The 19,854-nt window shown below is 52.3% G+C and overlaps 2 protein-coding genes across 3 annotated transcripts; both read right to left on the bottom strand.

The window, feature by feature from the left end:
- Positions 1-3,007: 3,007 nt before the first annotated feature.
- Positions 3,008-10,992, bottom strand: ENO2 (enolase 2). 2 transcript variants are annotated; one of them, XM_069489574.1, is made up of 12 exons: positions 10,913-10,992; positions 9,670-9,766; positions 9,098-9,193; positions 8,901-8,959; positions 8,529-8,598; positions 7,972-8,105; positions 7,518-7,740; positions 6,457-6,654; positions 4,842-5,043; positions 4,470-4,578; positions 4,233-4,291; positions 3,008-3,936 (listed from the first exon to the last, which is right to left on the bottom strand). In XM_069489574.1, exons 2-12 carry the CDS (start codon positions 9,752-9,754, stop codon positions 3,867-3,869), a joined length of 1,305 nt encoding a protein of 434 aa, XP_069345675.1. In that variant the 5' UTR covers positions 9,755-9,766; positions 10,913-10,992; the 3' UTR covers positions 3,008-3,866. The 2 variants fall into 2 exon arrangements, with proteins under 2 accessions (XP_069345675.1, XP_069345676.1); XM_069489575.1 differs by lacking the exons at positions 8,529-8,598; positions 8,901-8,959; positions 10,913-10,992 and having other exon boundaries at positions 3,043-3,936; positions 9,670-9,754.
- Positions 10,993-12,232: 1,240 nt separating this feature from the next.
- On the bottom strand, positions 12,233-18,167 carry LRRC23 (leucine rich repeat containing 23). The gene is made up of 7 exons (XM_069490881.1): positions 18,086-18,167; positions 17,247-17,409; positions 17,053-17,162; positions 16,359-16,612; positions 15,284-15,414; positions 14,448-14,584; positions 12,233-12,542 (listed from the first exon to the last, which is right to left on the bottom strand). The coding sequence occupies exons 2-7, from the start codon at positions 17,370-17,372 to the stop codon at positions 12,266-12,268; spliced, it is 1,035 nt and encodes a 344-aa protein (XP_069346982.1). The 5' UTR covers positions 17,373-17,409; positions 18,086-18,167; the 3' UTR covers positions 12,233-12,265.
- Between the last annotated feature and the right edge of the window lie 1,687 nt (positions 18,168-19,854).

Raw genomic sequence — 19,854 nt, 5'->3', positions numbered from 1 at the left:
AACCTTAACAAGGGATGAAGGAGGTGCACCCAGGTGTGTATTCTAGGGGGAGCCTGGGATATGGTGGGAAAGGAGGGTTGGAGACACAGGGGTGGCTGGATCCTGGGGGTGGGGGCTTCCAGCAGCGCTGAGGAGGATTTCCTTTGGCAGATAGAATGGGGGAGACAGGATTAAAGAAGACTGGAAGGAAGTGGAAGATGAAAAAGGCCTTTGGTGGCAGTATGGAGGAGGGAAGGTGATTGATGGGGAAAAGGAAAGAGAATGGAGAGGGGAAGGGAGGGTAGTTGAAGGAAATGATTGAAATGGGGCATGGCAGACCCCAGGCTCGGTAAGGGATGTGACTTATAGGAGTGGGATACCATCCTCAAGCCCCTCTATCTAGTGGCATCTCCATTTTCCTTCTCAAATCTGTTTGAAGCCATCACTGATGATGGTACCTTGGGTCACAGGGAAGGGGTCAGATGAGAATTAGGCTCAATGTGGACCCTAATCCCTCGGTGTCCTGGTTCTTCAGTCCCATTTGTTCTGAGGAGACAATCCCCACCACAGACACAGGCTTTTCCCAAGCCTGCCTTCTCCCTCCACTGCCCTCTGGGCAGCCTCAGACAGTCTGTCTGCCAGCCATGCCCAGCATCAGCCTTGAAGCCAGCACTCCCACCAGTCCACCACCGGCTCCTTCTGGGCTCCCTCCCTGGCCCCACACTAAGCTGCAACGTCTCCCAGGACAAAGAACGGACACAGGGTGATTTTTGGCTGCTGAAATTGGGAAGGCCAGAGAAAGGGAGGAAGGCAGGCTGGAAAACAGGAAGAGCTGGAGCTGGAGTCTGGATTGGGAGCCCTTGGTAGCACTCCAGATTTGGGGTGGGGGTAGGGTACTGGTGGGGTCAGTATAGCTGGAGGCCAAGGTTGGGCCCTGAACTGGCTGGATCCCACCTGCTTTCAGGGAAGGAAGGTTAGCTGTGTAGCAGCTCAGTAGATTTTGCCTGACAATCCTTGGGCCAGACTCAGCCAAGTTCTGGGACTAACCAAAAGCTCTAAACAGATTCCAAAGCACTGGGGAACTGGGAACAGGAGCTAGAACACTTCCTTGGCCTAGGAATGAATCACCATTCTGAAGTCCCTGCAACTGCTTGGTACTAGCTTTACCACCCCATGTGCACCTTCCAAGCCCCTCCCAGGGCCTCCCAGAGACCAGACCTGCTCTCAATCCCTATGCTCCCCACTCCCCCAGTGCTCTAGGAGAGCCCAGCTCCTCCCCACCCCCCAACTTTGTTCCAAGACTCCTCCTTCCCCCTCACCCCCTCCTTATTGCACGTCCTCTCTGCACTTTCAGTTCAGTCCCCTACTGGGCCTTGGCCAGACCCTTTCTAAATCCCTTTCAGGCTGAGCCCTTCTCCTTTATTTTTAAACCAAGGAATCAGCTAGGATGGTGACTTGTCTGAACCTAAAAGAAAAATTAGGCATGGGAAGGGATCAGGGATGGGGAGAGTCAAAGAGAAGAAGCCAGGGTCTACCTACCCTCTTCAATTCCTCCCCTACCTGAGGGCAAGGCTCACAGCTCAGCCAGGAACATCACACACACACCCCACCATCTCTCACCCAGCTCCCCACAACCCACTGGTCTCCAGGCAACGGCACAAAGAGAAAGTGGAGAGAGGGGCCTGGGAGGCCTCAGCAGAGCCAGCTGTAACCCAATCCAACCCAGTACCTGGTGGGGGGTGGGGAATGACTGTCTGAAAAGGCCACCTAGTAAGGAGGGAGGAAAGGACAGAGGTTAAAAAATGTGGCTCGAACTAGAATAGTCTTGGTCAGTCTGGGAGTTACTGAGGTAAGATGGGTATCTTGGACCCCAGAGAAAACTGAGAGGCACAGAGAAAAGTATGGTAAACCCCAAGGGAGACAGAAAGGGGCCCCAGGAAACATAGGAGAGAAGGGAAAGATGAGATGCCTGCATTGAAATTAAGAAGCACACAGGAGAGGGGGCAAGAAGCTCTTTGAACTGAAAATGGCTGAGGTGTCAGGGATCCAGGAAGGAGGAGAGCAAGGAGAGAAATGGGCCTTGTCCCTACAGAGCTGGAATCCTCTTTTAGCCCTGGAGCTGGGCAGGATGGCAGAGGGCACCAGAACCAGAGCTTAGAAAGTGGAAGAAGCAGGGTGGGAGGCCCACAGAGGGGACAACCTTAAAATTCCTCCCACCCCACCTCCTGCTTGGCATCCAGTATGGAGTACTGCGGAGCCTTGACTCCCTCTAGTGGCCATAGCTCCCAGCTGCAGACCCTACCTGCTGCGATGTGTCCTGTATCTAAGCCACTAAAAGGGGAGTTGTCCCCCTAGGTGGTCCCTGAGCTGAGCATCTCAATGCCAAGGCTCCACAGTGCTGAGTTGTAGGTAGCGGGTCTCTAGCCACAAAATGGCACCTGACTTGCAATCTGACCCAGCCAGGGGCCTGTTGAGAACTTCAGGTCCTGAATTTTCAGTTTGCTGGAGGACTCAGTTTCCTCAGGGCCTCCCGTAAACCCTGGTACCATTCTTCCTTCCCCAGTTCCCCATCTTGCAGGGCGTGATGCCCATGAAGTTCTGTTCCATTCCAGAACCAGCCAGGATTCTGTCAGGAAAGGCCCAGTATGGAGGTGCTGCAGTCCATAGCTTTATCCCTTCTTTGGTCAAGGACCCTGTGGGTATTGGAAAACACCTTAAGACTCTTTTCCCCAAAAAGTAAACAAACACACAGACACAATTTTTGATGCTTTTAGGGACTCCTGAACTCCAGGTTAACAACCCCTAATTCACCTGGGTCCAGGGGCCAGGCTTGCTGCTGAGAAGGTAGAGGTGATGTGGACCCCACCTAGCCAGGATGAGGTAGGCAGTACCACCACCTTGGCCATATTTGTTCAATGTGTCTTCCTTTTTTTGTGCCCTCCCCAGCCCTGCTCTCCAGCTTCACCAAATGCCGACTGCTTCATCATCTCTCCCCTCACACGGACTAGAGTAAGACTCAACACAACAGTGCACTGTGACTCAGACTTTAATGGTGGTGCTCATTTCAACGCCACAGAGGTGGTGGCAACTGTGGAACATTGCAGGGGGAATGAGACGTTGCTCTGGTGCAGCTGGAGGAAGAAAGGGAACCTAGGGCTGGGGAGAGATTTACAGGGGAAGAGTCCCCCAGGCACACGCTCCACCCTGGACCGACCCAGGCTTCAGTTAGTACATACAAAGGAACTGACGGCAAGGCCCTTTCTGTTACCCTCCTGTTCTAGCAAGACCTCCCACCCCAGGTCATCTTGGGGTCTACAGCCACATGAAATACAGACATATGGTTCCCCTCAAGTCAGGCCAGTTACGGGAAAATGATTAATTAACAAGATGAATAAAAATAAATAAATAAATACACCAACGCCTTAGCCAGGCATGACCACACACCCAGCACTCCCCTCCACCCCAGCACTGTGCACAGTTCATGGCTCACGTGCAACATGGAAAACACACGCAATAAGAGCAAAGCACAAGTGACACATGGTCCCTCTCTGAACACACCAACCCTAATGCTTCGTCACAGACACTGATCATTCTTCCATGGACCCCCTTATAATCCTCACTCCCATTTCCAGTTTTTGAGGGAGGAGAGAAAGGATGGAGAAGTGCAGAGTGTGGAACCCTAGCAATAGGGCCAAGAGAGGAGGGAGAGCAGAGACAGCAGTGCCTTGGGTAAGCCCAGGAGCAGCCGGAGCAGGTCAATCAGGGAAGTTCTGGGCACCCTGGGGCTCAGGGGACCTCAGGGGGTGAACTAGCACAGATCAGGACAGCAAGAAAGAGGTTCCAGAAGGATAGGACAGAGGTTCCACGTCTCCAGGCAAGCAGAGGGATCACAGCACACTGGGATTACGGAAGTTATGTCCAGCGAAGCGAGCTTCATCCCCAAGCTCTTCCTCAATTCTGAGAGAATGAGCCAGAAAGGAAGTGGTCAGGGACACAGGAGGATCCTGCTTCTCTCTAGGAGTCCCACCCAGACTCCTACTGCCCTCACGCCAATGCTCAGGGTAAGCACTGCCTGGCTTTCCCATGTGGTCTCAGGGCTTTGTCAGTCGAGCCATCAGTAAACCCATCAAACAAAAACAATTATTTCTGGACATGTGCTGTTCTCCAGGCCCTGGGCACTGGAGGTGGACCAGCAGGCAAAGGGGGCTTTTAACCTTCTGAGCCATGGATTCCCATTCTCCAGGTACCCTCACCTCATGAGCTGGTTGTACTTAGCCAGACGCTCAGAACGACATGGGGCGCCAGTCTTGATCTGAAACATTCCAAAAGACATGTAGCTTAGTGGCTACCCTTTCATCCCCTGAAAGGAAACTTCTGCTCTCTTGAAACTCCCCTGATACCCTCAAATACCTGGAAGGAGAGACTCACCTGAGCTAGAACCCACTAATCCCAAAAAGATCTCCCTTCACTCACCGGCTGCTCCCACTCACCTGGCCTGTGCACAGCCCCACCACCAGGTCGGCAATGAACGTGTCCTCAGTCTCTCCTGAGCGGTGACTCACCATGACCCCCCAGCCATTCTCCTGGGCCAGCTTGCACCTGTATCCATACACCAGGACTGATTCCCCAGCCCCCCACACTTCCCAGCCCCAGCCTTGGTCTTTGTCAAGAAACATCTGGAGGGAAGCTATCTGGAATGAGAATCAGGGATGGAGGGGGCAGAGTTAAGAGAACTGTGATAATGATAATAACTCCAGGTTCCCTGCTCTCTTCAGCATCCCCAGGTAGGATTAGGCTGGGAGCACTTGCAAGAGGGGACATGTAGAAATGGGCTGAGCAGGAGAGAGCCAGGAGTCACTCACGCTTGGATGGCTTCAGTGACCGAGCCGATCTGGTTGACTTTGAGCAGCAGACAGTTGCAAGCCTTTTCCTCCACTGCCCTCTCAATACGCTTTGGGTTGGTCACTGTCAGGTCATCACCCACAATCTGGATCCCTACGTTGGCAGTGAACTTGGACCAGGCAGCCCAATCATCCTGGTCAAATGGGTCCTCAATGGAGACCACTGCAGAGGGAGTGGTGAGGGAGCTGTTAATCCTCCCTGGGTCTCTGCATCAGGCAGGAACACCCCCCTTTGATTCCCTGAAGTGGACAGGTCCCTGGCTAACTAAACCTGCTTATCCTTACTACCCCAACCTCAGCCCCCCAGAATAACCCAACCCTAACTGCCTCTTATCCTGATTCTTTTTTTTTTTTTTTTGAGACAGAGTCTTGCTCTGTTGCCTGGGCTAGAGTGCCATGGCATCAAGCTCACAGCAACCTCAAACTCCTGGGCTTAAGCAATCCTTCTGCCTCAGCCTCCCAAGTAGCTGGGACTACAGGCATGTGCCACCATGCCTGGCTAATTTTTTTCTATACATATTTTTAGCTGTCCAGATCGTTTCTTTCTATTTTTAGTAGAGATGGGGTCTCGCTCTTGCTCAGGCTGGTCTCGAACTCCTGACCTCGAGCAATCCTCCCACCTCGGCCTCCCAGAGTGCTAAGATTACAGGTGTGAGCCACCGCGCCTAGCCCTGATTCTTATTTCTTAAAACCTTCAATAACAACGGTTTCAGAACCTTTCTCACAGCCTAACCTTGCATTTTCCTATTCTCACTGCCAGGAAGTCCTTTCTCATTACCAGTCTAAATCCTCCACTCTGAAATTTACGCTTATTTTCTCTTGCTTGGTCTTAGGAAGATGGAGACCACTGCCCCCATCCCAGGATAAAAGCCCTTAGCAGACTTGGAAAGGGTAATTCAGCTCCTTCTCAGCCCTCTTTCCTATTTATACATGAGTCCCAGCTCCATTCAGCATCCACAATTTCATCAATCAAAGATACTGAAATGTGGTTGGACACAATGGCTCATGCCTATAATCCCAATATTTTAGGAAGCCAAGGCACCAGCCTGGGCAACATAGCAAGACTTCATCTCAAAAGAAAAAAAAAAAAAATTAGCCAGACATGGCGGCACACCTGTAGTCTTAACTACTTGGAAGGCTTAAGTGGGAGGATGGCTTGAGCCCAGGGATTTGAGGCTGCAGTGAGCTATGATCACACCACTGCACTCCAGCCTGGGCAACAGAGCAAGAACTTGTCTCTAAAAAAAAAGATACTGAAATGTGCTGTTCCCTGCTAGGTCCAGTAACCTCTCACCATTCCAAAGCCCTCCTTATAACCCCAGTAGCTTTCAGAACCAAAGACTTTAATCAGGATCGAAAGCAGAGGGAACAGATTCGTCACGGGTACCTGCACATTTACCCTACATACAAAACCCAGTCTTTGCAGGCAGCTATCTGCCGTCACCCTATTTCTCAGGTCTTCTTAGGACGCCTCTACCTGGCACCTGGGTCAGCACCCCATAAGGTCCAGAGTTGCCCCAACATGTCCCCACCCCCGGCCTCCCCCTGCTCTCTCTCCCACACCCCTTCCCCTCACCAGGATAGTCCCTGACAAAGTCCTGGTAGAGGGCTCCCAGCTGGTCCCCTGTGATATATCGGGAAGGGTCAGCAGGAGACTTGAAGTCCAAGTCATATTTGCCATCACGATAGAACTCTGAGGCAGCGACATCCATGCCAATGACAATCTTTTCTGTGTAGCCAGCCTTGTCGATGGCTTCCTTCACCAGCTCCAAGGCTAGGGACAGAATATAGTGAGATTCTAGTATAAGCAGGAGGAGTGGGCAAGGAGGGAGGGAAAGAAAAGAAACTCAGAGCAGAGGTGGAGGACTGTTGCCGGCAAAGCGTGGCTAAGGTTTTTCCTGGGCTTATCACAAAGATGGGGAAAGGCCATCTTCTGCAAAGACAGAGGAATGGAATTCTGTTAATAATAGTTGTTGCTTTTTCATTGGTATCATGTGACCTCAACACTTTAGATATATGATCTCATTTCATCCTCACAATGATGCTGTGAGGTAGATACTGTTATTATTCCCATTGTACACATAAGAAAAATGAAGCACAGAGAAGTTAAATGAGAAAGATCACCAGCTAGTAACTCTTCAAGTCAAGGTTCATATAAATCCAGGCAATTTGGCCCCAGAACTTTAACTCATAACCACTACCTATATTGTTTCTATTCTCTACACAGTCTCTCCCGGGGCACAGAAAAATTAGGGAACCTAGAAGCCTAACAGGTCGAGGTGGAGATAGGATAGATTTGGAATGGATTCCCTGGAGTGTGGGATAGTTCGTCAAACTGAGTTGGAGGATGGAATGGATCCCACTGGTCACCTAGACCAACTCCCAGTATTCCCAGGGGCCCGGTGACAACTTACAGATACTAACAGATGTGGCTGGGCAGGTAAAAGACTGTCCTCTTAGGTCTGCATGTGAATTTGGCAGGCCCTCTGAAAGCCACTCCAAGGGCTGATACCTCTTAAAGTTTGTAGGAGTTCAAGGACCCTCTATCCATAGTCAGGACTTGGTGAAGTGTGTGGCCCTTCTTAACATCCTAGGATAGAGTGAGACTTAGAGCTGGAATAGGGCTCCTGGCCTCACCTTCACTGTTCTCCAGGATATTGGGGGCAAAGCCACCTTCATCACCCACATTGGTGGCATCTTTGCCATACTTGTCCTTGATGACCCCCTTGAGTGTGTGGTAGACCTCTGCACCGAGTCGCATGGCATCCCGGAAGCTCTCGGCGCCCACTGGGAGGATCATGAACTCTTGCATGGCCAGCTTGTTCCCAGCATGAGAGCCACCATTGATCACGTTGAAGGCCTGGGGAGCCACAGAATGACACAAGGGTCAAAGAGCCCATTCCTCCCCGCCCCTGGGAGTGTGAACCCAAGATGGCAAACTTCCCCCAGCTTCCCGACTCAGAATCTCATGTCTCCAGCCTTCCTCTTTACCTGCCCCAATTCACTGCCCTCCCCCATCATTCCTGTCAAGGTTGCTCCCGCCCCCACCCACCCCTGGGAGCAGCACAGGCATGGTGTGGGCAGTGCTCACCGGCACAGGCAGGATGAGGTCTGAGTTCCCGGCCAGCTGAGCAATGTGACGATAGAGGGGCAATTCCCGCTCAGCTGCCCCAGCCTTACACACGGCCAGAGACACACCCAGGATGGCATTGGCCCCAAACTTGGCTGGGAGATTACAGAGGAAGGCACTGAGCACAAATGTCCCCTTCCCTTCTAGCCCCTGCCTCCACCTATGCTCCCCAAAAGGAGCCAGTAAAGGAGATCCCCTCTTGCCTCCTCACCCCAGCAACGATTCTCACCCATTCTCTCCTGAAAATAGAATGAGGTGGGGAGGAGGGGACTGGGAAGAGCAGAGAGCCACACCTTTTCCTAAACTATCTCACACCAGATCCCTCCTCTTTATGCTACAGGGAAGTTCTTCCTCCTGTCTAATGTCCCTCCCTCCCACTGCAGTTGTCAGTCTTCTCTTGCTCTGGCTTTGGGAGGAGGACAGAGGAAGTCCTCTGACAGTCATTCCTGAGGACCTCCCCAGCATTGCTCCATGCTCCTCACCCGTGGGCCTCCCCACTTCCTCCAGCCCCGGCTTACATTTGTTCTCAGTCCCATCCAGCTCCAGCATCAGGTTGTCCAGTTTCTCTTGCTCCACCACAGAGAGGCCCTGTGGGCAGAGCCTCCATCATGCAGGGCCAGGATAGAGGCTGGGCCCTAAGGCAGAGGGTCCCCCCATTTACATACAGGCTTACATCTGGCCAGGGTCCACCCAGGTCCCTGTGACAGCTGCCTGCCTAGATTAGGGGACCTGAACCCCTGTGGGAGCAAGGGGCAGTAAGTAGTCTTTTCCCCACCCTTCCTCTGTAACCATATTCCTGAAAGGTGGCCTTTCTCCCTCCCCTCCTCCCCTGCTCCAGGGTTCCTTCCAGAACTCCAGCCCTGCCATCCCCAGCAAAGAGCAGGCCTCACTGAGCTGATGAGGGCTGGTGCGATGGTGGTGTTGATGTGGTCCACAGCCTTCAGGACACCTGGGGAGAGGAAGAGGCTGGACTGGGTCAGGCCAGGAGGGCAGGCAGGGAAAGGGAGAGGAGGGGGAAGGCATGCTAGAAGAGGTCAAGGTATAAGGTTGAGGGGTGGGAAAGCCTGGAAAAGAGAAATGGCCTCACCTTTGCCTAAGTAACGCTGTTTGTCCCCATCCCTCAGCTCCAGGGCCTCATAGATGCCCGTGGAGGCTCCACTGGGCACTGCAGCCCGGAAAAGACCTGGGAGGGAAACAGGGAATGAGGAGGGAGGAAGGACACCGCGGGAGCCAGGGATTCCTTCAGCCTTCCAGCTGCCTGCCAAATCCATCCCTTTCCCTACCCTGCTCCCTAACATGCGCGCGCACACACACACTCACACACACACTCTGAGCCAGATGCACAAGTAGTAGCCTCCTCATCCACCCATCTGAGGCCCCATATGCACAGTGGGAGCCCACAGAAATTAAGCTGTGCCCAACAGCACCCCTATGCACACACTGGCGCACAGGCATGTCTCACACACTAGCCTCCAGCACAGACCTGCCTGGCTTGGCTCCCCTAGACAAGGAGGATCCAACCCCCACAGTCTGGCTTCTGAGCCTGGCCCAGCACCCCATCCCCAATGGGTCTCAAGGAAAGCCTCCCAACTCAGGCCAAATCCAGCATGGGGGTGGAGAAGTAGGGGGCTGTGGGAAGGCTCACGCCCCACCCATTACCTTTGGCAGTACAGAGATCCACCTCCACCGTGGGATTCCCACGGGAGTCCAGGATCTCCCGGGCCCAGATCTTCTCTATGGACATGATGGCTGGGATCTCCTCGGTGGAAGGGAAGGAAGGAGAAAGATAAGAGGCTTAGAGGGGCGGAGCCTGAGATCACTGGGAGGGGCCAGAGACTGGGCGGGATGGGAAAGAGGTTACTGCAGTGGGTGGGGGGTGGGGAGGAGCTGGCTGCAGTCTTGGGCCTTAAAAGGGATTCCCCCTCCCCCTGTGAAGAGAGAAGGTCAATGCAGTGAGGAAGGGGAGGTCACTGCAGTGGGGGGCGGGTACGACCAAATGATGAGATGGGAGAACACCGCAGTGAGGAGGGGAGGGGTAGAGCAGAGGTTCCCAGGCCCCTCAGCAGCTGGGCCAGCAGGTGGGGTTCCCCCAGCTCTTCTCAGAGTAGAATGGCTGCCAGGGTTGCATTTCTCCTTGAACCCAGGAAGAAGGGGATGGGTTGCCTGGGAAGCTGGGGCCTCTTCTCCAGAGCCCCCATCCCTCCCCAACTTGACACCCCCAGCCTGCCGGGACTCTGCCCCGACCCCAAGATCCCAGTCTCTCTCTCAAACGAGTGTCCCTCCTCTTCCCGAGAGATGTACAAGAAGGGTCTGGGAGAGGGTCCTGGGGAAGACCCTCCAGTCCCTAGGGGGAGGGAGGAGGATGAGAGACCCGGTGGGGACAGTCAAGGCTGGGCGCGTCCTCTCCCCTGCGCGCAGACAAATCCACCCTCGTACCATTCCTCCCTCGAGCAGCTGGGAGGAGGAAATGTGAAAGGAGAGGGGCGACGTGGGGAAGGAGCGGGAGAGGGAAGTCTGAGGGAGCTGAGGAAGGGTGAGAGAAGACATTTCCCCCAAATGCAAAGCAAAAGGGACGTGCCAGGGTACAAATGCACAGCCCAGGGAGAATCCGAACTTAAGAAACAAATCGACAGACCCAGAGGCGAAGACTGGCATGCGATGCAGAGAGAGGCAGGCAGGGATGGAGAGAGGCGCAGTTAGGGGCAAACAGGTGCGGAGAGGGCTGAGGGGGCGAGAGCCAGAAAGCGAGAAGGAGCTGGCCCGGCAGGGCGCCGGCGGGCGCGGGTGACCGAGCAGGTGCGCAGCGCCGCGGGGCGAGAGATGCGCTAGGCCGGGCGAGGGGCGGGGGCGCGGCGGCGAGGGGAGCGGGCCGGAGGGGCGCCGGGCCCGGCCAGGGCTTCACCTCTGGGCTGCAGACTCAGGCGGTGGCGGTGACGGTGGAAGTGGCGGCGGCGGCTGCGGCGCAGAGAGAGCGGGAGTGGCGGCGGCGGCGGCTGCGGCTCCCGAGTGGCGGGCGGGGGGAGGCGCCTATAGGGCCGGGCGGGCGCATGTGACCCGGAGCCCCCGATGAGTCAGGAGCTGCCGGCGGAGGCGCACGTACGAGCGCGGGTGGGGGACCAGTGGCGGGGAACCGCTGGCTGAGAGGGTTGGGGAAGCGATGGGGGAGGGGATGCGGCGACCCAATACCTGCCCCCTTCCCCCGCTCATCGCTCATCCTCACGCCTTAACCCACTCGAGAGTGACAGGCACAGCCTCGCCCCAGTCGTCAGGATCCTGAGGCCCACACTGCCAGAGAAACCCAAGAAACAAACGCAGTCACACACAAGGGTATCAAAATGTCTCTTTATTGGAAAACTGAACTGTTCCTAACACCCCAGCCTGCCCTACCTGCACTCCTGTGGGGCACGAGGGCCTGGCTCCCACCGCACCTAGCTGAGGGCTGCCCCCTGCCTAGGCTCGAGGCAGAGCTCAGCCCCGCGCACCCCACACTGCATCCCACACTGGCCAGGTGACTGGCACAGAGCCTGGGCCTTAGGCTGTAATGAGTTTCGAGATCTGGGGCAGAAGGAGGCATCCTGTCTCCACCGGCGGGGTCTGAGTGCCATGGCCCCTCATTGGAACTGGTCGGGCGTGGGGACCAGCATCTTTGATCTCCTGGAGGAAGAGTACAGAAGGAAAGCCTCTGCCCGCATCTGAAATGCCCAGCTGCCACACTCATCTCAGTGTCTAGAATTCTGCCTCACCCTGCCCTCCTTTATTCCCCCCACCCTGTGTCCTGTTATTTTTAACTTCAGATTTTTAGTACAGGATCTTCCTCTTCTGCCTTCTCTCCTAGGCCCAGCTGCATTCCTCATACATCGCCAACCACCTCTGTCCCCCACAACCCCCACCACGCACCAGACATGTCCTTTCCTAGCAGATTCCACTCTGTGTCCACCCCCCACCAACCCCTCTGCCTGCACCCCAATTCTCTTCACAGACTCTTCTGGCCTCCTAACTTGTCTCCTAAGCTTTTTCTCAACTCTTTCCAGGCCCCTCTTCTGGTCCTTTCTCCTCATGCTGAGACCCTGACTCCTAACCCTGATCTTTCCAAGGGTTCTCCTTTCCTTATCCCTTCATCCCTTCCTCACTCACCTCCTTCCACAGCAACTTGCCCTCTTGCCCCTTCCCTGCCCTGCCCAGCCCTTGGCCTCCTCTTACTGCCTCCCTGCTGGCTTCCTTACTATCTTCGGAGGCCAGAAGAATTTCTGCTACGTCAATGGCTGGATGGCTGGTCTGACTCCTCATCATGTTCAGGATCAGCCTCCTGCTCCTGGTCCTCCTTCAGCCTCTGACGGATCTCACTGGCCTCAGCCCGCTCCTCCTCCTCATAGAAGTCCTTGTCCAGGCGTTCAAGGTGTGCCATCTGCACCAGGGCCTCCTGGCGGTAGTCGGTCTCATCCGTGCACGGGTTGTCCAACAGCACCAAGGCTCGCAGCTTGGGCAGGTCCCGAAGCTTGGCCAGCTCCCCCAGGTCGGTCACCATGTTGCCCCTATCGGTGCAGTCAACAAGGGTTCACCCAGGAATAATGGGCTTTGGTTGCCAGCTTCTAGGAATGGGGCCTCTGGGGGACTCATCCATGGGGTTCCATATTCCCTGGAAACACTGACTGTGAGTACCAGCCTGCCAAGCGTTGCCAGATTTGCTGCAGAGGTGCTGTCCAGCCCCACCCGTTCTGCTGCTGCCCTTCGAAGAATCTCTAAGTGCCATATTCTACTCTGTAATGTGTTTGTTTATCCTTTTGTAGCAGCAAAGCTAGGCTGTAAGCCGTCCTGTAGTTGGGGAAGGGACAAATCTCCCTTGAACGGACACACGTTTTCTGTGTCAAAGGTTAGAAGGTAGGACCTAGGTCAGTGGAGAAGGAAGTAGGATCTTAGCACAGGTTCAGGTCCTGGGTACTATGTTGGAACTTCCCACAGCAAAGAATCTAGAGCTAGGGATGGGTTGGGGCCTCCCAGCCTAAAGGCCAATTGTCATCTCTTAGTAGGCGTTATTGTATGATACCTGGTATTTATTTTCATTATTTTCATGTTCTTGTCTTCAAGCCTTTCTTTCTTCTTCTTTTTTTTTTTTTTTTTTTTTTAAAGAGACGATCTGTTGCCCAGGGTAGAGTGGAGTGCAGTAGCTAGGACTGCAGGCATGTGCCACCATACCCAGCTAACTTGTCTTCAAGCCTTTATGAAATCATATTTAAATGTTTCAGCCTGATCTCAATGGACACGCTAAACCTCATGCAGTGTTTCTCACCTGGAGAACTACAAGCTACAGGCATTTTGTACTGGACTGTCCTGTGTATTGCAGGATGTTTAGCATCTCTGGCCCCAGAGGTACGTCCCAGTCATTGAAACAACATGCCCCTCCCCACCCCCCACACTCCCTACTTACTTCCAAACATCCCTAGTTCACAGTCACTGCCAAGGGTCCATTATCCCTGTCTAGAGTTTTAATAGGTAATGGAACATATACACATCCTCCTAGGTCAATGCCAGGCAACAGAGCTCATTAACAAGAGATTGCCCCAGGGCTCTGGATGAGAGTTAGGGCTTCAAGACACAACCACCTTGTCCTACTTAAAGATTCTCTTTCCATTGCCAGCTCAAGGATTTGGTCTTGTTGACTAAGGAAGGTGGCAGTTTCCTTATATCTTAGCTTAAAGAAATACACATAAAATCTTCCATCAAACAGGAGTTGCTGATCCCCTGTGCCTTTCTACCTGGAGATTGTCTTTTTCTTTTTCTTTCTTTCTTTTTTTTTTTAAGAGATGGTGTCTCATTCTATCTCCCAGGGTAGAGTGCAGTGGTACAATCATAGCTCACCGCAGCCTCAAACTCCTGGCCTCAAGCATTCCTCCCACCTCAGCCTCCTGAGTCACTAGGATTATAGGCATGAACCACTGAACCTGGCCCTACCTGGCGATTTTCTTACAAAAACCCTTCTCTCCCTAAATCTGAGTACATCTTATGTTTTATATCAGTAAGAGGGCTGTCCCTTATAGGTGGGGCTCAGGAGAAAAGAGGCAGGAAATGAGAAAGGGCATTGGGGCCCAGGGATAGAGAAGGGCAATGGACACTTACACAGGCTAGGGCTGGGAAAAGAGCCAAAGCCACATTGTGAGCCCCTTAAGAACAGAGACCACCTCTGATTCCTTTCAGTGTTCCCAAAACACAGCACAAGGCCTGGCACATAGCACATTCTCAATAATTGTGGTTTGAATAAGGAAGGATTCAGGAGTCCTAGTGTTGCTATTAGGACTAAATGCAGAAGAAAGTATGGGAAGCAGGAGTGAGGACCTGGCTGTGGGCGAGGACTGGAGGATGGGGCCAGAGAGGAACACAGGCTCAAAAGCTGCTCCTGGTCAGGAGTAGGGGCAAGGTGGGGCTTGGCGGGGGGTGCATACCTCAGGTTGAGGTACTGCAGTGATTTCATTTCCCCGGAGAAGCCACTCAGAGTTTCAATATGGTTGTCTCGAAGATGCAAAGTGGTAAGATTGCTTAGGTTTTCCAAGCCTTCCACTTTCTTCAGCAAGTTCTGGGCCTGGACCCCAGGACACAGTAGATTGATTGAGAGAGGGGATCAAGGATAGGGAAGAGAAGTCAGAAAGAAATAAAGCAAAGAAGGAAATCCAAGAGGTAGAGAGGGAGGGGTGGGGAAGGCAAATGGATGGATATAGAGATGGATATAGAGAGTATAGAGAGTAAAGAAGTCCAGGAGAAGCTCCCACCCCAGAGAAAGGTCAACAGTGACCCCCTACTACCCACCCTACCAAAGCCACCTCAGGTGAAGGAGGAGATGCTTCAACCCACCCCCAGTTCCCAGGAGCCCCCTCCTCCACTGAGAAGTGCCATCAGCACCATCCTAGAATGATAAGGCTCAAACGTCTAAAAACTAAGCATTTCAGTGGTCTCCTTAGCTTGATGTCTGTACCTCAATTATGCCACATTTTGCTGCTACTCATATCTAAGTGAATTATCTCTGTATTATCTACACACTGTAGATAATCAGTATCTATACACTGTAGATAATCACTGTATTATCAGCCCTGCTAGCCTGGTAAGCACTTGTCTGTTCAAACTTTGCATCTCCACAGCATCTGGCACCAAGTAAGGATTCAATAAATGATACCAGTTGTCATTATGGTGATGAAGTTGGTAGCTAAGCCTACTAGAAATCAGGCATTCTTACATCCAGGACAGTGCCCTCTTCCCTGTACCACCCTATGAGCCAGTGAGCTACCAGGTAGAGGTTCTTCAGTTTAGGGAGGTTGATTCCCACGGTGCTTTCCAGCTGGTTCCCCCGAAGCTCCAGTGTGTGCAGGCTGATCAGCTTTTGGGGGTCAAGACCTGTCACAAAGCGGATGCGGTTCCCTGGGGAGGAAGAGTGGGTGGCAAGAGCTCAAAGGGCCACTTCGAGTGTTCAGTATTTGAGCCTGAATTTCAAGAACCTCTGAATCATCCTTTCCCTCTAATGCAGGGTAGATAGTAAAGAAGGACAGCTCCAAACTTAACATCTCCAGGGCCCTGGGGCAAGTGGTCTGCTAGTCCAAGGATCTCATGGACATGCCTCCCTAAGCCTTTGAGGAGTGAATGAAGAGTGCCCAAGCAATCCACATTTCTAATTAACTCCTGTTCCTCCTGCAAGTCTTTGCTCAAATGTCATCTCAGTGATGCTTGTCCTAACCAACCTGTTTGAAATTGCCACCTGTGTCCCCCCTTCCCCTTCCCCTGTTCTATTTTTTCATAGCATTTACTTACTGTGTTCATTGTTAATTGTATATCTCCCCCAACTAGAATGTAAACTACAAGAGAATAGGCATTTTCTTTGTGGACACTGTTATATCTCCAGCACATAGAACAGTCACAATGAATGTCAAAATGAATCATAATGACTGAATGAATGAATGAACGCAGATTGCTGTGTGCCATAGCCAAAGACCATATTGCCAAGTTCTGTCAGCCCCAGGCTAGGAAGAAAAGAATCTTGTGTAGCCCATCCTAATGACCTACCTTTTTTTCCCCCAGACAGTGTCTCACTCTGTCGCCCAGGCTGGAGTGTGGTGGCATCATGATAGCTCACCGCAACCTCACACTTATGGGCTCAAGTGATCCTCCTGCCTCAGCCTCCGAAGTAGCTGGGACTAGAGGAACAAGCCACCACACCTGGCTAATTTTTCTACTTTTTGTAGAGACAGGGGTCTTGCTCTTGCTCAGGCTAATCTCACACTCCTGACCTTGAGTGATCCTTCTGCCTCGGCCTTCCACAGTGCTAGGATTACAGGCGTGTGCCACTGCACCTGGCCCTAAGGACCCACCTTTGAGATCCAGGCTTCCCAGACGAGGATGAGAGATGCCCTCAGTGTCAGTGATCTGGTTATAGGCAAAACTGGCAATCTGCAGGTAGGGCAGTTCATTCAACCGGGCACTGCGCAGCCGATTGCCATCAGCCTTGAGCCAGAGCAGGTGGGTGAGGTGATTGAGTGGAGACAGGTCTGTCAGGTGGTTCTCAGAAACATCCACATAGCGCAGATGGATGTAGGAGCGCAGCAAGGAGATGTCTGTCAGGTCCCTAGGAGATGGCAGAGGGAGGGAGAACCAGGGTTAGGGCCAAGAACCCAGCAAGAACTGGCAGAGGTGCTAAAGCAAAGGGCGATACAGAGACGGCTTATAACAGGGAGAAGAATGGGAGAGATGAGGAAGAGGAAGAGAAGGTAGGTGGGTCATTAATAGTAGGCAGAGGCCCTGTGTCTGTGAAGGGCAGAGAACCCAAACTCTGAAGGACAAGTGAAAGAGTCCAACAAGAATTCCCCCAATAGTCTCAGTGTCTAATTCCCCAGGTCAGCTCTGACATGGGGAGTCTTAGAGCTCCTGGAAAATAAATTCTATCTTTCCCTTCCCACTAGGATAAGAGAGATCCAAACTCTCACCCAAAATGCCCAGCAATGAGGGTGGGAAAGGAGATGGGGCCCTAGAGTCTCACAGTCCTCATCTGGTCCCCCGTAAACGCACCTCTCTTTAACCTCCAGCTTCACATAAGCATGAGCCAGTCCATTGCCCGTCTTACAGAGCAAAGAAAGCCCTTCCTTCATCATGTCCTCCGTAAGCAGGGTGGGCATCCACTGCGGGAGGAAGTGGAGTAAGGCATCCCCTTCTGGCCAGCCCTGTCCCTCAGCCCGGGGACCCCTCCCTTTCCCAGCGCTCACTTCCTCAGAGTATTCTTCCCCCTCTTTTCGGTAGTCCTCCCAATACTCTATATCCTTCTCATCATCTTCTTTTTCAAGATCATCCTGGTCTGGCTCAAAGTCATCCAGATCATCTTCATCTGACATCTTTCTTCCTGCCCGAAGATCAAGCTCAGTCCTCACCCTGAGAAAGAAGGTCTCCTCAGCTCCCGCCAACTGCAGCTCCTTCACCTCCAGTGACAGGTGCCCGTCCCAGCACCCTCATGACCCCTGACCTCCCAACTAGGCTTCTTTCCTCCTCCCCCGTGAACATCTCATTTAGACTCCCAACCTCCACTTCATACTTTCCACCCAGGACCCTCTCCCTTCGGGATGCCTTCCCACAGCCCCGACCTTTCCTGTCCTTTACGGTGGCCCCAACTCTCCTCCAGTAGCCCAGTCCCCCTGCTTCCTGGGCTTGCCTCTCTCCAGTTCTTCCCACCTCCCCCTAAGGCCACCTTCTCCAATCTCTCCTACCAATCCCTCTTCCTTCCTTCCCTCCCCTCCCTCTTCCCTCCCTAATCCCTGCTCCTCTCATTTCTTCTAACTCTCACTGGGCCCCATTTCCCTGTCCCCTCTGCAACACCAGCCTGACGCGCAGTTTCCAACCCTCCCACCCAATCCCCCTTCGCCACGGGACGCAGATCCTGGTTCTGCTTAACTAGAAGCAGTTCTGGAGATGGTCTTGGTCCTGAGAGAGAAGGGTTATTTTGGAAGAGGGGCAAGGGGGAAGGACTGTGTACTGCTGCTATGGCAACGGGGGCGTGGCCCTTGGCTACCGCAGCCGCCAGCCGTTTAGAGGAGAGCCGGGACTAACTAACTGATCCGCCAATCCGCCCCAGAGGAGGTGGATCAGTAGTTGCCTGGTTACGAGCCCACCGTCCCAAACCCAGGAACCCGGATGAGGCGCGGAAAGGGCTTCTGGGCGACGGTTGGCGGCGGACGTAAGACAGGGGGCCGGACTGCGAAGAGAGCGCGGGAGGGCGCCAGTCTCGCTTGCCAGGCCTTAAAGGGTCCGGACGTCCTCAATGCAAAAGTGGCGAGAATTCACAAGAAACCCGTCCCCAGAAGCAAAAGGGGGGGGCGGGGGTCGGGGGAGCAAGGAAAAGCAAGAAAGTCGAAGATAAGGAGTCTTGTTCTCGTGGTTATAGGCCCTGCCCATTAGTTATTTTCAGGTAGACCTTTGGTGGACGGAAGGAGCCTACCCAGGTTTCTTCTTTCTCTCTCTTTTTTAAATTTCTGAGACAACATCCTAGTGAGAAGCCCAGGTATCTTAAACCTGGGTTACAGTCTTGGCAGATCTGCAGTTTACTAGCACTTTACCTGAGACTCCACTTTCTCATCTGTAAAATAAGCTTTAATATACCAACTGACAGGGATCCAGTATGAGTTGTCCTGGACCGGTTTGAGCAAACCTTTTAGAGAATAGGAAGGGAGAAAAAATCCAGCATCTGCCCACTAAAATATTCCTGATGCAACTTTGTTATATCAAGGATCAACAAGAACAGATACAGCCAAACCCAGGCATTCAGTGTTGAAGGAGATGAAAAAGAGATAGGTTGATAACGCAGCAAATATTTCTGGAGCGTTTGTGCCAGACGTTGTGTCAAATGTCTTTATGAATGATATGTAATCTCCACAACAATCCTATTAGATAGATATTTGAAAGAAGAGGAAACTAAGACTTAGGGAGGTGAATATTTGTGACACAATTCCTGCCTGGGGAAAGGGGGATGTTACCAATCTTGTAGAGGCTAACGTAAATAAAACAACTAGGTAACAAGGTATATCATGTAATTAATTGTTGCTGTGCAATTGCAGACTTTAGAAAACAGTGGTCTGATGAAAGATTTGGTGAGCTGGAAATCAGGAAATATTAAATCCTGCCTTGTCCAGCTTAGAGGAATATAGCTAACAGACACATCTGTTTCATTTGGTATCATGGAACTAACGGGGGCTTTAAAGTAAGAGACACCAGATTCAAAACCCAGCTCTACCACTTAATAGCTGTTGTGTTCTTCTGCAAGTTATATAATTTTACCTACGTTTAATTTCCACGTTTATGAAATCGGGATAAAAATGTTCACCACAAAGGGTAGGTTAGAGAATTAAAAGAGATAATATGGGTAAATTGCCTTGCATTTAGTTTACCCTCAGTAAATGTTATTCTGCTCCTCCCCACACCTTGCCTCAGTTTCCTCAACACTGGGGTTGTTGTGAGGAAAAAGAAAGAGTAAATATGAAAACACTCTGCAGAGTTAGAAGTGCTATGCAAATCAAAGTTACTGTATTGTTGGAATGTGGAGAAAGGAAAAATCCACGTGGTTTGATGTAGTCAAAGGGAAAAGATACGATTTTCCTTGGCCAAGAAGAAAGAGGAAGACACATTAGGTGGGAGGAAAAGATGTGATGTAAGAATTAGGAAGGTGTTATTTAACATTTTGCTAAGTGCTTACTCTGTGCCAGGCTCTAAATGCTGGGCATTCAGCGACAGCAAAGCACAGTTCCTATCTTCAAGGGGTGTATAGTCTAGTGATAGGGTTAAATACACAAGTAATATGTACAGATGGTATAATAATGACACCCAACA

The sequence above is a fragment of the Eulemur rufifrons genome, chromosome 16 (assembly GCF_041146395.1).
Source record: "Eulemur rufifrons isolate Redbay chromosome 16, OSU_ERuf_1, whole genome shotgun sequence".
Classification (NCBI taxonomy): Eukaryota; Metazoa; Chordata; class Mammalia; order Primates; family Lemuridae; genus Eulemur; species Eulemur rufifrons.
Note: the sequence above shows the minus strand (reverse complement) of the source record. Positions and strands in the feature narration are given on the sequence as shown.

What these genes read in the sequence shown, in the direction of transcription:
- ENO2 (XM_069489574.1), bottom strand. Translation starts at nt 9,754, where the DNA reads ATGTCCATAGAGAAGATCTGGGCCCGGGAGATCCTGGACTCCCGTGGG. An exon ending in CTTTGTCAGGGACTATCCTG is followed by an intron (nt 5,044 to 6,456) that starts GTGAGGGGAAGG and finishes CTCCCTCTGCAG; the next exon opens with TGGTCTCCATTGAGGACCCA. An exon ending in GTCACTGAAGCCATCCAAGC is followed by an intron (nt 4,579 to 4,841) that starts GTGAGTGACTCC and finishes GTATGGATACAG; the next exon opens with GTGCAAGCTGGCCCAGGAGA.
- LRRC23 (XM_069490881.1), bottom strand. Translation starts at nt 17,372, where the DNA reads ATGTCAGATGAAGATGATCTGGATGACTTTGAGCCAGACCAGGATGAT. An exon ending in AAGCTGGAGGTTAAAGAGAG is followed by an intron (nt 16,613 to 17,052) that starts GTGCGTTTACGG and finishes GCCATCTCCTAG; the next exon opens with GGACCTGACAGACATCTCCT. An exon ending in CTGCAGTACCTCAACCTGAG is followed by an intron (nt 12,543 to 14,447) that starts GTATGCACCCCC and finishes CTGCACCGATAG; the next exon opens with GGGCAACATGGTGACCGACC.